Below are 19,059 nucleotides of genomic sequence, written 5' to 3' on the forward strand. Positions count from 1 at the left end.
AAACTTCAAAATAGACAACGAAGATGGGTATATTTGGACAAATGAGGATTCACGACCTCATCTTTTTTCATCTGAATTTACGGAGGATGGTGGAACATGGATGATTTATGGAGGCTGCTTAGAGCACAAACAGGGTGAAACATTGGAGCAGACGGAAGCCAAAAAAGTCAGGAGGTGACTTGACACTGCAAACGTGAAGCTTGGAGCCAATCTATGGCAACAGATATGGAGTGCATACCCAAAATCAACTGGAAAAAACGTCCCCGGCCCGCTTGACCAAACAGACAAATGTCCATCAAGTAAGTCGCTATAATATTGATTATGATAAATGCCGCCTATCATGGTTGTTATTACAACCACATACATGGTCTAGCTAGCTGTGTACAAACAAAACATGAAATGTGGGCTAATACTATAATATGATTGTACATGCTTTTCAGTCAGTACAAATGTGTGTCCTATCGCAATGAGTTGTGAATTACAAACTCAAAAGCCATTCAGCTGCTGATGCAGAAGCTAGTTTAGAGTTATGCATGTAGCAGGGAGATGTGTTGCTACTAAAGAAAAACAGTTCTTCAGCGTTCGCTCTTACAATGTTGCTACAGCTTGGTTATTATACAGGCTAAATAAAGTATTGTTGGCATTTTTTGGATGCATTTTTAGAGTGATTTAGATGCAGAATGGATCGCTCCCATTACCTGCATTGCTATAGCCACCGAGAATGAGCTAATTATTACAAAATAAAATGCAAAAAATAATTTTGTTTCATAAGGATTGTGAATGATAAGTGTAATTCCACCCAAATAGTGTGGTTCCCCTTTAATGATATCAGGTGAATATTTAAAGGTGCAAACCAATGCAAAACTGGATAGCAGATTTGTTTGAGGTACTACAGTGGGTGTTGTGAAGTATTTGGAAAGACGTTAAAATTTAAAATATAGAGTGCAGGGGATCTTTCTTTAACAGCATCCATGAAGAATAAGGCCATGCCATAAAGTTGCTTTAAAATGGCCTTCACTTATTTGCATGTTTTGTAGGGAACATGTATTCACACACATGCAATAGTCTAAACAAGATGAGTGATGTCAATTAAAAATGAACTGCCATCAAAAATAATGAGATCAATCATTTGAGTGAATGTGGAACTCGTGTGGGTGACTTGAGGGGAATGCGGAAAATATGTCAAAAAACAAACAAACAAACAAACAAAACAAAAACGTCTGTATTACCTTTTGCCCCGCGCAGAACGAAGCCGAATCCTTCATTCTCCTTTTTCTGAAGCACCACTGTCTTCTCATCCACCACGCAGTCACTGTGAAGAAGATGCCGAGCAGAACGCCCGTTAGCACAACCCATCATTCGCAGCATGGCGACAGACGCCCTGGCCGAGTGGAGGTTCATGCTGGCGGAGAGCGAGTCCGGCCGGGGCAGGGCAACCCCCACCCCACCCTACCCCAGCAGGCTTGGTGTCTATCAAATGCTTAGACAGCGGTCCCGGCAGTTCGATGACAGCATCTCCCAAAAAAAATGACGACCCAAAAGACGAGAAAGAAAAAAGAACGAGGCGCCTCCCTCCCGCCTCTCCTTTTCCTCGCCGCTGCTGCTCTCGACACCACCGCAGCCTCCCGCGCGAGAAGCAGGCTTGATGCCGCGGTTACCCCCGCTGATGCTGCCCTGCGGAGGCTCCGCCCGTCGGCGTCTGTCTGTAGCGCACTCCTCGGAGGCGGCATCAGACTTGAAGTGAGCGGCTCATGGCTCGAGACGACGCAGTAGGAAGGCGGAGGCTCATCGGTTGTGAGGAAGACGGGCTAGACGTGGATAGAGCTCCAACGTCGTGTTGGTGCATGGACAGTACTGACACGATGGAATGATCTTTTGGACTTTCAGTCTTCAACTCACTTCCAAATGGGTTAATTAATAGCAATACATCCTCCGCTAGCTAAGTTAACAGTTATTTTTGACGTATTTATGTTTTACAAGTTAATTCAATTCAGATGCTAACTGATGTCAAATACAGCTGTCATTTTACAGCTCCTGCTCTGAACATGCAATCTAATTTTAGAATAGGGATTCTTAAACTGTGGTCTGGGGGACCTCAGAGGGCCACAAACCATTGGTTGTAAATGTACTTTTGCAATAAATAAATAAAAATAATAATGTATAGTTAAAAAAAAACACCAGTCCAGTAAAAAAAACATTCTGTGCCAATAACCCCCACTTACATTAGGATTAGTGAATAGTCAAACTCTGACATTACTGTGACACACAAGGTAATTCGCTCACCTCTTTCAGGACACACTCAGGGCCTAATATACTACAGCAGTGAGTGTCAAACTGGGGTATGTGTACCCAGGCACGTGCACACATAGGGCCCTATGGGTGCTTGAGCCCCTGCCATTTTTTGCCTCGTCTTAAAAAGTGCCCTCTGCCTGTGTGTGTGTGTGTTTTTTTCTTGTTTTTTTTTCTTTAAACAACATTAATAAATTCCTGTCAGGAATGTAAAAAAAACAAAAAAAACCTCCACGTTTTCTTGTAATACAGGGTTCTTTGAGCCTGCCGCTTCTGCCAAAGAGAGGGAGAGAGAGGGCGAGTGAGTGAGTAAGTGAGAGGAGAGAGATCCAACTGCGCCCCTGAGCCTGAGACTTGACAGTGGAGCAACTTGAACCTGTGAGTTATGTTATGGTCTAGTCGCCGTCCACTTATTCAGCATCTAATATGGGTAATATTGCAGAAAAACGCTGTATTATTCTATTATTCAATGTGTCAGCTTCTGTTTTTGCCGGACGTCGGAGCACGGCGCATCAATTGAGCACGGCACATCAATTCCGCACAGAGCAGAGCGGATCGTGCGGGACAGGAAGTAGTGTACAAAATACAAAATAAAACACCGGGTTAATTTTTAAAATAAAATGCACTGTGTTTACGGCGGATCACATTTCTCTCACAGTAGAGGTTTAGATATAACGTTTATTGTGACTTTGCTATTACTGTGTGGGTTAACAAAATAATAATAATAATAATAATGATAATAATAACAATAATAATAATAATGATAATGATAATAATAATAATAATTATTATTATTATTATTAATAATAATAATAATAATTTCAGCATTCTGGGGGTATAAGATGTAGGTTATCTGTTAGGAATATTACCATCTGTATTTAAACTTGATTCATGTTGATTATGCCTGCAGCACAATGCCAAAAAAAGAAAGGATACAGAAAAGGAAGGAGCGCCAGGAAGCAGCTAAGGGTAGCAGACCTCTTAATGCATGGCTAAAATTGATGATTTCACAGCATTTCATGGAAGCCCTGAATTTACATTAAGGAGCATATTTGGGTGTGGGTGGCCTCCATCCTACAGCCCTCTACTGGCCCCTGGTCCATATTTTTGGCCCTGTATTGCATTTCAGTTGTTTAGTCTGAGCATTAAGTGAGAAAGACCATAAGTTACAACTTGATGGTGTTTTCATCAAGTTAAGGGAAGAAGGACAGATTTTCACATTGAAGTTTTTTCCATTTGGGTATTTATTTTTGTATTTTTTTTTCAAAGTTCATGTTGCACTGTTCAATGTTCAATATTAAAGTGCTTATCTTTAACAATAAATAGCCTAATAATAAACCAGTGTTTAGTTGCTTTTCATGTCTTCCAAGCCTATGATAATGTGAATTAACTCATTATGACAATAATTTGTTGACACAAAAGAAATGGCAATCACTTTTACCTACAAAGGACACACAGCTAAGTAGTTAGCTTCCTATTAGCAAATTTCATTTTACATTAATTTCCATATTGTGTAAAGAACCAAAAAAAATGTCCTGCCCTTTTCTGACTTTGAGCACCTGCTCCTCTATAATTATGTGCACGTCCCTGCGTGTACCACTAGTGGTATGCGGGCTCCATTCAGTGGCCCAATCATTAATTAATTTAAGTACAATGATTTATTTTCCTGTATTTAAAGATAGTGTTACTGTTCACTGTGTGTAATGTTACAGTGGCCACAATAATTAATATATACTTGGTAAATAAAACCCCAGCCTTGTTTTTATTAATATTTAGGCTTACTGTGCTACTGTATTTTAATGTTTGTCATTATGGTGGTACTTGCAGAGCCAAGTTTTTTCTAAGATTGTACTTGGTGAACAAGTTTGAGAACCACTGTACTAAGGACTTGATTTACTAAAGGTTTGTGTGTAGTAAAACACATGCAAACTTGACAGGCAAAGCTGATCTACTACACGTGCACAAAGTGAACTGTGTCTGTTAAGTTAGCAGAATAAGTCATCTGATCCATTTTGCGTCTGTTTTCAATAATATGCAAAATATATGCTGATCATCAAAACGCCCACAATGCTGGGAGGAAAAGATGCAAACATGATTTAAGCACGCGCAATGTGTTTTATTCTGACTGTCAGTATTAAAAGTAATTATTGAATGTGTTGTCAAACCAGTCACTTACATTTTTAGTCTTTCTTTACAATCAGGTGTTTTTCCAGAAGGAATGAAGACTGCAGAAGTTATTCCTATTCACAAGGCTGGTGATAAACAGGAATGCACTCATTATAGACCCATTTCCATGCGGTTACAGTTTTTGAAGATATTGGAGAAGATATTCCTAAAAAGACTATTCAATTATATAGAAAATAAAAATATTTTTTGTGAACAGCAGTATGGTTTTAGACCCAATAAGACCACCACCTTAGCATTAGTGGACCTTGTAGAAAAAATATCAAGTGCCATACACAATAAACAATATGCTGATGGTGTGTTCCTAGATCTCACCAAAGCTTTTGATACAGTGAATCATTAATTGCTACTCCAAAAATTGTACAGATATGGGATTAGAGGAGTGGCCTGTTCTTGGCTCTCATCTGAAGAACCGATCCCAGTATGTCCACATTAATGGCACTGATTCCCAGCTGCTGACAGTGACCTCAGGGCTTCCACAGGGGTCAGTGTTGGGCCTTTTTTTGTTCCTTATGTAACAATCTTTGTTTAGTTTCAAAAACATTAAATGTGATTTTATTCGCTGATGACACCAAAATACTTAGTTGTGGTAACAATCTAGGAACATTAATAGATACAATAAAAAAAATAACAATAATTGTTAAAGAAGAGGTTTGATACAAATAGGTTAATTTTCTATTTAAACAAAACTAAATAGAATAGTGTTTGAAAATTGTGCCAACAATGTATCCAGAAAATTTTAATTAAATTATACTCAGATAAAAAGAGTGAATTAAATAACATTTCTTGGAGTACTTTTACAAAATAAGCTCAGTTAGAAGCCCCATATCAACTATATCAAGGCAAAGCTATGTACAAACCCTGTTTCCATATGAGTTGGGAAATTGTGTTAGATGTAAATATAAACGGAATACAATGATTTGTAAATCATTGTCAACCCATATTAAGTTGAATATGCTACAAAGACAACATATTTGATGTTCAAACTGATAAACTTTTTTTTTTTGCAAATAATCATTAACTTTTGAATTTGATGCACAGGTGAACAGGCAAATTGGGAACAGGTGGGTGCCATGATTGGGTATAAAAGTAGATTCTGTGAAATGCTCAGTCATTCACAAACAAGGATGGGGCGAGGGTCACCACTTTGTCAACAAATGCGTGAGCAAATTGTTGAACAGTTTAAGAAAAACCTTTCTCAACCAGCTATTGCAAGGAATTTAGGGATTTCACCATCTACGGTCCGTAATATCATCAAAAGGTTCAGAGAATCTGGAGAAATCACTGTACGTAAGCAGCTAAGCCCGTGACCTTCGATCCCTCAGGCTGTACTGCATCAACGAGCGACATCAGTGTGTAAAGGATATCACCACATGGGCTCAGGAACACTTCAAAAACCCACTGTCAGTAACTACAGTTGGTCGCTACATCTGTAAGTGCAAGTTAAAACTCTCCTATGCAAGGCGAAAACCGTTTATCAACAACACCCAGAAACGCCGTCGGCTTCACTGGGCCTGAGCTCATCTAAGATGGACTGATACAAAGTGGAAAAGTGTTCTGTGGTCTGACGAGTCCACATTTCAAATTGTTTTTGGAAACTGTGGACGTCGTGTCCTCCGGACCAAAGAGGAAAAGAACCATCCGGATTGTTATAGGCGCAAAGTTGAAAAGCCAGCATCTGTGATGGTATGGGGGTGTATTAGTGCCCAAGACATGGGTAACTTACACATCTGTGAAGGCGCCATTAATGCTGAAAGGTACAGACAGGTTTTGGAGCAACATATGTTGCCTTCCAAGCAACGTTAAAAAAAAAAGAAGAAAAAAAAAAGTGGTGTCAATGTAGATGCACTGCACGACTGCTTCTAAAATGCCCATGAAAAGGGTCGATGTCCCCTGCTTGTTTGAAAACATTGCAAAACTCCATAGGTAGGAGCATGATAACATGAATGTGCAGTAAATGAGTGTCTCTGTGGTGATACACTGTTTAGTACACTCAAAATCCTCATTTGAATAAGGCTGTCAGCACCACTTTTCAATTGCTCACGCAGTCTTAGTAGATCACACGCAACACACCCAACACTATTTTTTTGTTTGCAGACGCTGATTACCGCATGGTGTTTGGACCTGAGTAAATCAGCCCCTTAGAGTCTAATATTCTAAGGGCCTGATTTACTGAATGTTTGCGTGGACTAAAACCTGTGCAAACTTGATAGCATATGCAAAACTGATCTACTAAACGTGTGCAAAATGGATTGGGTTGTTAAGTGAGCAGAAAAAAGGCTGGCAATCCAATTTGTATCTGATTCTTCATTAATAATGAGAATATATGCTGATCACCAAAACACCCACAATACTGGGAGGAGAAAATGGCGGACTAAGCAGCGTGGCTTTCCGGAGAAATTTCACATTTACGATCTTATAGATTCAAAACAGACTTTGAGTTTGGAGCAATGGCGTGTTATCTGAAGTGAAGACAGAGAGGAGGACAGAGAAGAGGCTAGCAAGAGGCTAGCGGGCAGGAGCGGCGAAGGGACCCTGTGGAAGACGGCGAGGGAGAGGCCCGGCTACCAGCTAGCAGCAACGGGACCACCTCGCGACGGCGGGACCGGCAGGTGACGCCGGCGGCGAGTGACGGCAGCGGGAAAGTGAGGGAGAGGCCCGGCTAGCAGCCAGCAGCAGCGGGACCATCACCTCGCGGCGGCGAGACCGGCAGCTTTCTCGTGGCGGCGAGTGACGGCCGCAGGGCGGCGAGAGAGAGGCCCGGCTAGCGGCTGGCAGCAGCGGTACCACCTCGCGGTGACGAGACCGGCAGGTGACGGCGGCGAGGCCCAAAAGATGAGAGAGGCTAGCGCGAGGCTTGTCAGGACGGACGATACCCCATCGGAAGATCTGTGTCTTGGGCGTCAGACGACATCCACCGGGACCGGGTACAGCCTAGGCCGGAGGCGGTAAACACCCGCAGCAGCCAGGATCAACATGGGACCAAAGAAGGTGCTCTCTCCTGATGAAGGTGAGGAAATAAGAAGATCACTCGAATTTTTAACAGCAGAGATATCAGCTATGAAGCAGTACCAACAGACAATTATGCAGCTGGTGGAGGAGGGAAAAATTCTACGCGTCGAAAATGATGCAAAAGACCTACAAGTAGAACAATTAACAGACCGAGTGGACGAGCTAGAATAGTACACAAGAATAAATTACGTTATTCTGACCGGGTTTAATATAAAGCCTCGTTCATATGCTCGGGTGGTGACCGCCAATGGTGGAGAGGAGCCCGGGAATTTGGACATCTTCTCAGAGAGGCAAGTGGCAAGGTTCATGGAGTCCAAGGGTATACTTATGGACATGGCAAATGTAGAAGCTTGCCACCCACTCTATAAGAAGAAGGATGGATCGGCACCAGTAATAATAATGAGGTTCGTCAATAGGAAATATAAAACTGCATTACTAAAACAAGGGAGGAAGCTAAAAGGAACAGACGTGTACATAAATGAAAATTTAAAGGCCTACTGAAACCCACTACTACCGACCACGCAGTCTGATAGTTTATATATCAATGATGAAATCTTAACATTATAACACATGCCAATACGGCCGGGTTAACTTATAAAGTGACATTTTAAATTTGCCGCTAAACTTCCGGTTCGAAACGCCTCTGAGGATGACGTATGCGTGTGACGTAGCCCGGCGAACACGGGTATGCCTTCCACATTGAAGCCGATACGAAAAAGCTCTGTTTTCATTTCATAATTCCACAGTATTCTGGACATCTGTGTTCGTGAATCTGTTTCAATCATGTTCATTGCATTATGGAGAAGGAAGCCGAGCAAGCAAAGAAGAAAGTTGTCGGTGCGAAATGGACGTATTTTTCGAACGTAGTCAGCCACAACAGTACACAGCCGGCGCTTCTTTGTTTACATTCCCGAAAGATGCAGTCAAGATGGAAGAACTCGGATAACAGAGACTCTAACCAGGAGGACTTTTGATTTGGATACACAGACGCCTGTAGAGAACTGGGACAACACAGACTCTTACCAGGATTACTTTGATTTGGATGACAAAGACGCAGACGTGCTACTGTGAGTATGCAGCTTTGGCTTTTTTTTGCGTATGTACGTAACTTTTTTAAAATATATAAGCTTTATGAACCTTGGGTTAGGTGAACGGTCTTTTGGGCTGAGTGATTGTGTGTGTTGATCATGTGTTTGAATTGTATTGGCGTGTTCTATGGAGCTAGGAGCTAGCAGAGGAGCTAGGAGCTAGCATAACACGTACCGTACCGTACGTGCGCGTCACGTATGTAACTTTTTAAAAATATATAAGCTTTATGAACCTTGGGTTAGGTGAACGGTCTTTTGGGCTGAGTGATTGTGTGTGTTGATCGGGTGTTTGAATTGTATTGGCGTGTTCTATGGAGCTAGGAGCTAGCAGAGCAGCTAGGAGCTAGCATAACAAACACGCAGGTGTTATTATGCAGGATTAATTTGTGGCATATTAAATATAAGCCTGGTTGTGTTGTGGCTAATAGAGTATATATATGTCTTGTGTTTATTTACTGTTGTAGTCATTCCCAGCTGAATATCAGGTACCGTGAGTATGCAGCCTTGGCTGCTAAACATTCGATAACTTGACCGTATGTGCGCGTCACGTACGTAACTTTTTAAAAATATATAAGCTTTATGAACCTTGGGTTAGGTAAACGGTCTTTTGGGCTGAGTAATTGTGTGTGTTGATCAGGTGTTTGAATTGTATTGGCGTGTTCTATGGAGCTAGGAGCTAGCAGAGGAGCTAGGAGCTAGCATAACAAACACGCAGGTGTTTTTATGCAGGATTAATTTGTGGCATATTAAATATAAGCCTGGTTGTGTTGTGGCTAATAGAGTATATATATGTCTTGTGTTTATTTACTGTTGTAGTCATTCCCAGCTGAATATCAGGTCACCCCCGGCTCTCACAGCATCTTCCCTATCTGAATAGCTTCAACTCCCCACTAGTCCTTCACTTGCACTTTACTCATCCACAAATCTTTCATCCTCGCTCAAATTAATGGGGAAATTGTCGCTTTCTCGGTCCGAATCTCTCTCACTTCATGCGGCCATCATTGTAAACAATAGGGAACTTTGCGTATATGTTCAACTGACTACGTCACGCTACTTCCGGTAGGTGCAAGCCTTTTTTTTATCAGATACCAAAAGTTGCAATCTTTATCGTCGTTGTTCTATACTAAATCCTTTCAGCAAAAATATGGCAATATCGCGAAATGATCAAGTATGACACATAGAATAGATCTGCTATCCCCGTTTAAATAAAAAAAATTCATTTCAGTAGGCCTTTAACAAAGAAAAACGCAGAAATAGCCAGAAAAGCACATAGCCTCAGAAAACAAGGCAAAATACAACAAACATGGACAACAAACTGCAATACCAAAGACTATAAAAATGGGACCCGTTTCCTCCCTGTTTGGCACTCAGCATCAAGGGTTGGAGTTGGGGGTTAAATCACCAAAATGATTCCCGGGCGCGGCGCCGCTGCTGCCCACTGCTCCCCAAGGGGATGTGTCAAATGCAGAGGACAAATTTCACCACATCTAGTGTGTGTGTGACAATCATTGGTACTTTAATCTTTAATCTTAAAAAAACATTTATTAAACTAAATGGAACACCAGAGGAAGCAAGAGTAATAGTCATAAGGAAAATAGCAGAGCTAGATAAATATCAATAACGATAAAAAAATTAAACACAACCATGACACAAACAAGCAATAATCAATCAGACAAATAATTTATAACCTTTTCCAGCATTGATCATACTAGTATGGAATTAGACAGTGCTATAGATCCAGACACACATTTTTTTTCTCAAATGGACAATAATTGTTTAAATCAGGGGTCACCAACCTTTTTGAAACCAAGGGCTACTTCTTGGGTACTGATTAATGCGAAGGGCTACCAGTTAGATACACACTTAAATAAATTGCCAGAAGTAGCCAATTTGCTCAATTTACCTTTAACTCTGTTATTATTAATAATTAATGATATTTATCTTTGTGGAAACACTGATCATCTTAATGATTTCTCACAATAAATATATATAGAAACAGATAACTATCAATATGCAACACTTTATTTTTATATTTTCTCTAAGTGCACATTTTTCAAATTGAACATTTTCAAATGATCACTTCTAAGACAGTCTTGTGAAATCACAATATCCCATTTTAACTAGCTAGCCACTAACATTTTTTAACAAATCATGAATTACTTTGCACCATGTTTGTACAAATAATAACTCATGTAAAATACAAATGTAAACTCTCAAATTTTTAAATCATGTCACACTTTGAACTGGACACCAAATCTGTTATCTGTTTCTTTGTCAGTTAGTGGGAAGCCTGGCATTGCATGCTGTTAACTAGTGTGTTGTACTCTGGTGTGTAACTTGACACTGCAACTCTGAGTGAGTCTTGCAGATGTGCATCAGTGAGGCGTGTTCTGTGTTTGTTCTTGATGAAGTTCATGTCAGAAAAGGCTGATTCACAAAGATACGATTTTTCCTCATTGTTTGCGGAACCTTCTTAATCTTTTGGACATATTTTCACAGCAATCTGGCCTTAAGCTTAATTATGATAAATGTAAAATGTTAAGGATCGGAAATCTAAAGGGAACGTCCTTTCGAATGGAATGCAAAGTGCCTGTTTTGTGGACAGATGGACCAGTTAACATACTTGGTGTTGTTGTCCCAGAAAATCTGGAAGATCTAGGCTCAGTAAATTATGATAATCGACTAAGAAAGCTGGACAAAAGTATGCAATTATGGAAAGGGGAATCCCTAACCTTGTATGGTAAAATGTCTATTGCCAACTCGTTAATTATTCCTCAATTTATTTATTAGTTTTTGTCATTACCAGCTCAGGGTCTTCGATTTTGTCTGTAACGGCAAACCAGAAAAGATTAAAAGAAAGGTTTTGTACAAAGAGTATGAATATGGGGGCCTGAAACTTCTCAACCTTGAAGCTATGTGTCTGTCTTTAAAAGCATCAATTGTTCCAAATATGTATTTAAACATTGAGTGGTACACAAATGTCCTGTTGGACAAAAAACATGTACTGTATCAAAATAAATTGTATCCTTTTTTTACAAGTGATCCCCTCCCAGAGAGTCTGCTGGGAAACATGGCGGGGTTCATAAAGGAAACAATCCACTCATAGTGGTGTTTTCAATTTTATGTGCCAGAAAAAAGAGACGATATGAACTCTAATATTGTAATAGATGGAAAGCCTTTCTTTTGGAAAAATATGTTTGAAAGAGGAATCATTTTTGTCAATGATATTATCAATGAGAATGGTAAAATTATGAAGTATGATGAATTGAGCTATGTATGGTGATGCTTGCTCAAGCTTTTCATTTTATCAACTAACTGGAGTAATTGGGAAAAGATGGAAACAAATAATTAATTATGGAACTACTAAATTATTAGTTTGTAAACCTCTAATAAGAAATTCTAGTTGGCAAAAAGGAACTAAAATAAATAGAAAAATATATAATTTTTATTTAATAAAGACATCTTTGAAGGCTGCCTCTTACAACACAAATGGAAAATGGGAGGACTTTTTTGACTGCCCGTTGCCATGGGATGCCATATTCAAACTAATCTATAAAACCACTATCGATGTGCAAAATCGTTATTTTCAAATTAAAATTATTTATAACTTCTTACCCACAGGGAAAATGTTAAAATTATGGAATATGACAGAGTCAGATGATTGCCGATTTTGTTGTCAGGAGCCTGAATCCACCCTGCATTTGTTTTGGTATTGTCATATTGTGTCTTTGTTTTGGGTGGAAGTTGAAAAAATGTGTTTAAGGATTGGTTTGTTTATGAAGCTTAATGTGGTTTCTGTTATTTTAGGAGAGTTCATTGACAATCATGATTTAGTCAATTTAATTATAGTAATCGGTAAAATGTTTATTTTTAAGGCCAAAAACAGATATTCACTTAGTATTACTTTCTTTAAAACATTTATTCAGTATTTTCTAATTTTAGAAAGTTACATGGTTGAAAACGATAATGATGCCAAAAAACATTGAAAAAAAAGATGAGAAGTCCTCAAAGGCTTATTTTGAAAGTATAATTATGTTTATAGATTATATGATATCTGTTGTTGTGTTCCCTAATTTGAGTGACCTGGACATAACCTGGACTGTACATAAATGCTTATTTTGAAAATGTAATTTTGTTTTGTTTATAAATTATATGCAATCTGTTGTGTTCCCTAATTTGTTTCTGTGTACATGAATGAAGGTGTGTGTTGCTGAGTCCGACTTGGACATTATCTGGACTGGGCCTGGTTTAAAAAACCCTTTAAGCAAATCTAATTTCATTGACAACCTGGTCTGTTGAAGATAAGGCCCTTTTTTAAAAAATAAAATAAAATAAGATAAATAAATAAAAAACATTTTCTTGGAAAAAAAAGAAAGTAAAACAATATAAAAATAATTACATAAAAAATAGTAATTAATGAAAATGTTAGTGGACCAGCAGCCTGTACAATCATGTGTGCTTCAGGGACTGTGTCCCTTGCAGATGTGTTGTCTATGTTGTGGGAACCAGAATATTGGTAGTAGAAATAAATAACACCTTTTGTGTGAGTGGGTGTGGATGAGTGTGCATGGGGGAGGTTGTTTGGGTTGATGCACTGATTGAAAGTGTATCTTGTGTTTTTTCTATGTAGATTTAATTTAAAAAAAAAAAAAAAAAAAAAAAAAAAAAATTTTTTTTTTTTAAATAATTTTTTTTTTTTTTTTTTAGAACAGGCCCGCGGGCGACTCATCTGGTCCTTACGGGCGACCTGGTGCCCGCGGGCACCGCGTTGGTGACCCCTGGTTTATATTATACAGAAGTACAGTAAAACACCAACATTGATTCCACTAACAAACTGTCAATTATTCATATTAACTGCAGAAGCTTGGATGCCAATTTTAACAATATGAAATAATTTTTGGAACAATTTAAAGAACCCTTCAAAATTATCGCTGTATCAGAGACATGGATGGATACAAAAAAAGGAATGGACTTCGGACTAGAAGGATATGAACTAAATTATATTAATACAGTAAATAAGAATGGAGGCAGAGTTGCTGTGTATGTGATGAAGGACTTCCATTACAAGGTGGTAAAAAACATGTCACTGGCTATTGACAATGTTTTAGAGTGTATAACCATTGAGATATGTCATGAAAGAAACAGAAATGTATTGATCAGTTGTTTATATAGGGCACCCAACTCAAGTATTGAAGGATTTGAAGACTGGATTAAGGGAACTTTCAATGGAATCAGTCAAAAAGTATTTTTTTTATGTGGAGACTTCAATATTGATCTCTTGAACCCCAATAAGCAAAAGTAAATTAATGACTACACAGATGCAATGTATAGTATGAGTTTGTGTAAAGTTAAAGTTAAGTTAAAGTACCAATGATTGTCATAGACCAGGGGTCACCAACGCGGTGCCCGCGGGCACCAGGTCGCCCGTAAGGACCAGATGAGTCGCCCGCGGGCCTGTTCTAAAAAAATAAAAATAAATAAAAAATTAAAAAATAAAAATATTTTTTTATTTTTTTTATTTTTATTAAATCTACATAGAAAAAACACAAGATACACTTTCAATCAGTGCATCAACCCAAACAACCTCCCCCATGCACACTCATCCACACCCACTCACACAAAAGGGGTTATTTCTTTCTGCTACCAATATTCTGGTTCCCACAACATAGACAACACATCTGCAAGGGACACAGTCCATGAAGCACACATGATTGTATAGGCTGCTGGTCCACTAACATTTTCATTAATGACTATTTTTTATGTAATTATTTTTATATTGTTTTACTTTCTTTTTTATCCAAGAAAATGTTTTTTATTTATTTATCTTATTTTATTTTATTTTTAAAAAAAGGGTCTTATCTTCAACAGACCAGGTTTTCAATGAAATTAGATTTGTTTAAAGGGTTTTTTAAACCAGGCCCAGTCCAGATAATGTCCAAGTCGGACTCAGCAACACACACCTTCATTCATGTACACAGAAAAAAATTAGGGAACACAACAGATTGCATATAATTTATAAACAAAATTACATTTTCAAAATAAGCATTTATGTACAGTCCAGATTATGTCCAGGTCACTCAAATTAGGGAACACAACAACAGATATCATATAATCTATAAACATAATTATACTTTCAAAATAAGCCTTTGAGGACTTCTCATCTTTTTTTTCAATGTTTTTTGGCATCATTATCGTTTTCAACCATGTAACTTTCTTAAGTTAGAAAATACTGAATAAATGTTTTAAAGAAAGTAATACTAAGTGAATATCTGTTTTTGGCCTTAAAAATAAACATTTTACCGAGTACTATAATTAAATTGACTAAATCATGATTGTCAATGAACTCTCCTAAAATAACAGAAACCACATTAAGCTTCATAAACAAACCAGTCCTTAAACAAATTTTTTCAACTTCCACCCAAAACAAAGACACAATATGACAATACCAAAACAAATGCAGGGTGGATTCAGGTTCCTGACAACAAAATCGGCAATCATCTGACTCTGTCATATTCCATAATTTTAACATTTTCCCTGTGGGTAAGAAGTTATAAATAATTTTAATTTGAAAATAACGATTTTGCACATCGATAGTGGTTTTATAGATTAGTTTGAATATGGCATCCCATGGCAACGGGCAGTCAAAAAAGTCCTCCCATTTTCCATTTGTGTTGTATGAGGCAGCCTTCAAAGATTTCTTTATTAAATAAAAATTATATATTTTTCTATTTATTTTAGTTCCTTTTTGCCAACTAGAATTTCTTATTAGAGGTTTACAAACTAATAATTTAGTAGTTCCATAATTAATTATTTGTTTCCATCTTTTCCCAATTACTCCAGTTAGTTGATAAAATGAAAAGCTTGAGCAAGCATCACCATACATAGCTCAATTCATCATACTTCATAATTTTACCATTCTCATTGATGATATCATTGACAAAAATGATTCCTCTTTCAAACATATTTTTCCAAAAGAAAGGCTTTCCATCTATTACAATATTAGAGTTCATCCATATTAACTGCTGCAAAATATCGTCATTTTTTTCTGGCACATAAAATTGAAAACACCACTATGAGTGGATTGTTTACTTTATGAACCCCGCCATGTTTCCCAGCAGACTCTCTGGGAGGGGATCACTTGTAAAAAAGGATACAATTTATTTTGATACAGTACATGTTTTTTGTCCAACAGGACATTTGTGTACCACTCAATGTTTAAATACATCTTTGGAACAATTGATGCTTTTGAAGACAGACACATAGCTTCAAGGTTGAGAAGTTCCGGCCCCCATATTCATACTCTTTGTACAAAACCTTTCTTTTAATCTTTTCTGGTTTGCCGTTCCAGACACAATCGAAGACCCTCCGCTCATAAATCTTAAAAAAGTTTTGTGATGGAGCTGGTAATGACAAAAAAACAAATACATAAATTGAGGAATAATTAACGAGTTGGCAATAGACATTTTACCATACAAGGTTAGGGATTTCCCTTTCCATAATTGCATAATTTTGTCCAGCTTTCTTAGTCGATTATCATAATTTACTGAGCCTAGATCTTCCAGATTTTCTGGGACAACAACACCAAGTATGTTAACTGGTCCATCTGTCCACAAAACAGGCACTTTGCATTCCATTCGAAAGGACGTTCCCTTTAGATTTCCGATCCTTAACATTTTACATTTATCATAATTAAGCTTAAGGCCAGATTGCTGTGAAAATATGTCCAAAAGATTAAGAAGGTTCCGCAAACAATGAGGAAAAATCTTATCTTTGTGAATCAGCCTTTTCTGACATGAACTTCATCAAGAACAAACACAGAACACGCCTCACTGATGCACATCTGCAAGACTCACTCAGAGTTGCAGTGTCAAGTTACACACCAGAGTACAACTCACTAGTTAACAGCATGCAATGCCAGGCTTCCCACTAACTGACAAAGAAACAGATAACAGATTTGGTGTCCAGTTCAAAGTGTGACATGATTTAAAAATTTGAGAGTTTACTTTTGTATTTTACATGAGTTATTATTTGTACAAACATGGTGCAAAGTAATTCATGATTTGTTAAAAAATGTTAGTGGCTATCTAGTTAAAATGGGATATTGTGATTTCACAAGACTGTCTTAGAAGTGATCATTTGAAAATGTTCAATTTGAAAAATGTGCACTTAGAGAAAATATAAAAATAAAGTGTTGCATATTGATATTTATCTGTTTCTATATATATTTATTGTGAGAAATCATTAAGATGATCAGTGTTTCCACAAAGATGAATATTATCGTTTTCAACCATGTAACTTTCTAAAGTTAGAAAATACTGAATAAATGTTTTAAAGAAAGTAATACTAAGTGAATATCTGTTTTTGGCCTTAAAAATAAACATTTTACCGAGTACTATAATTAAATTGACTAAATCATGATTGTCAATGAACTCTCCTAAAATAACAGAAACCACATTAAGCTTCATAAACAAACCAGTCCTTAAACACATTTTTTCAACTTCCACCCAAAACAAAGACACAATATGACAATACCAAAACAAATGCAGGGTGGATTCAGGTTCCTGACAACAAAATCGGCAATCATCTGACTCTGTCATATTCCATAATTTTAACATTTTCCCTGTGGGTAAGAAGTTATAAATAATTTTAATTTGAAAATAACGATTTTGCACATCGATAGTGGTTTTATAGATTAGTTTGAATATGGCATCCCATGGCAACGGGCAGTCAAAAAAGTCCTCCCATTTTCCATTTGTGTTGTATGAGGCAGCCTTCAAAGATTTCTTTATTAAATAAAAATTATATATTTTTCTATTTATTTTAGTTCCTTTTTGCCAACTAGAATTTCTTATTAGAGGTTTACAAACTAATAATTTAGTAGTTCCATAATTAATTATTTGTTTCCATCTTTTCCCAATTACTCCAGTTAGTTGATAAAATGAAAAGCTTGAGCAAGCATCACCATACATAGCTCAATTCATCATACTTCATAATTTTACCATTCTCATTGATAATATCATTGACAAAAATGATTCCTCTTTCAAACATATTTTACCAAAAGAAAGGCTTTCCATCTATTACAATATTAGAGTTCATCCATATTAACTGCTGCAAAATATTGTCTCTTTTTTCTGGCACATAAAATTGAAAACACCACTATGAGTGGATTGTTTCCTTTATGAACCCCGCCATGTTTCCCAGCAGACTCTCTGGGAGGGGATCACTTGTAAAAAAGGATACAATTTCTTTTGATACAGTACATGTTTTTTGTCCAACAGGACATTTGTGTACCACTCAATGTTTAAATACATCTTTGGAACAATTGATGCTTTTGAAGACAGACACATAGCTTCAAGGTTGAGAAGTTCCGGCCCCCATATTCATACTCTTTGTACAAAACCTTTCTTTTAATCTTTTCTGGTTTGCCGTTCCAGACACAATCGAAGACCCTCCGCTCATAAATCTTAAAAAAGTTTTGTGATGGAGCTGGTAATGACAAAAAAACAAATATATAAATTGAGGAATAATTAACGAGTTGGCAATAGACATTTTACCATACAAGGTTAGGGATTTCCCTTTCCATAATTGCATAATTTTGTCCAGCTTTCTTAGTCGATTATCATAATTTACTGAGCCTAGATCTTCCAGATTTTCTGGGACAACAACACCAAGTATGTTAACTGGTCCATCTGTCCACAAAACAGGCACTTTGCATTCCATTCGAAAGGACGTTCCCTTTAGATTTCCGATCCTTAACATTTTACATTTATCATAATTAAGCTTAAGGCCAGATTGCTGTGAAAATATGTCCAAAAGATTAAGAAGGTTCCGCAAACAATGAGGAAAAATCTTATCTTTGTGAATCAGCCTTTTCTGACATGAACTTCATCAAGAACAAACACAGAACACGCCTCACTGATGCACATCTGCAAGACTCACTCAGAGTTGCAGTGTCAAGTTACACACCAGAGTACAACTCACTAGTTAACAGCATGCAATGCCAGGCTTCCCACTAACTGACAAAGAAACAGATAACAGATTTGGTGTCCAGTTCAAAGTGTGACATGATTTAAAAATTTGAGAGTTTACTTTTGTATTTTACATGAGTTATTATTTGTACAAACATGGTGCAAAGTAATTCATGATTTGTTAAAAAATGTTAGTGGCTATCTAGTTAAAATGGGATATTGTGATTTCACAAGACTGTCTTAGAAGTGATCATTTGAAAATGTTCAATTTGAAAAATGTGCACTTAGAGAAAATATAAAAATAAAGTGTTGCATATTGATATTTATCTGTTTCTATATATATTTATTGTGAGAAATCATTAAGATGATCAGTGTTTCCACAAAGATGAATATCATTAATTATTAATAATAACAGAGTTAAAGGTAAATTGAGCAAATTGGCTACTTCTGGCAATATATTTAAGTGTGCATCTAACTGGTAGCCCTTCGCAGTAATCAGTACCCAAGAAGTAGCCCTT

The 19,059-nt window shown here is 37.3% G+C and overlaps 1 protein-coding gene across 1 annotated transcript in view; it reads right to left on the reverse strand.

Moving 5' to 3' along the window:
• Positions 1–19,059, reverse strand: part of shank2b (SH3 and multiple ankyrin repeat domains 2b) — a 562,868-nt gene that overhangs the window by 256,499 nt on the left and 287,310 nt on the right. The window contains exon 9 of the mRNA XM_062036576.1: positions 1,230–1,312. Within this exon, the coding sequence (XP_061892560.1) occupies positions 1,230–1,312 (83 nt within the window). The remainder of the gene's footprint in view (positions 1–1,229; positions 1,313–19,059) is intronic.

This window comes from Entelurus aequoreus, linkage group LG02 (assembly GCF_033978785.1).
Source record: "Entelurus aequoreus isolate RoL-2023_Sb linkage group LG02, RoL_Eaeq_v1.1, whole genome shotgun sequence".
Classification (NCBI taxonomy): Eukaryota; Metazoa; Chordata; class Actinopteri; order Syngnathiformes; family Syngnathidae; genus Entelurus; species Entelurus aequoreus.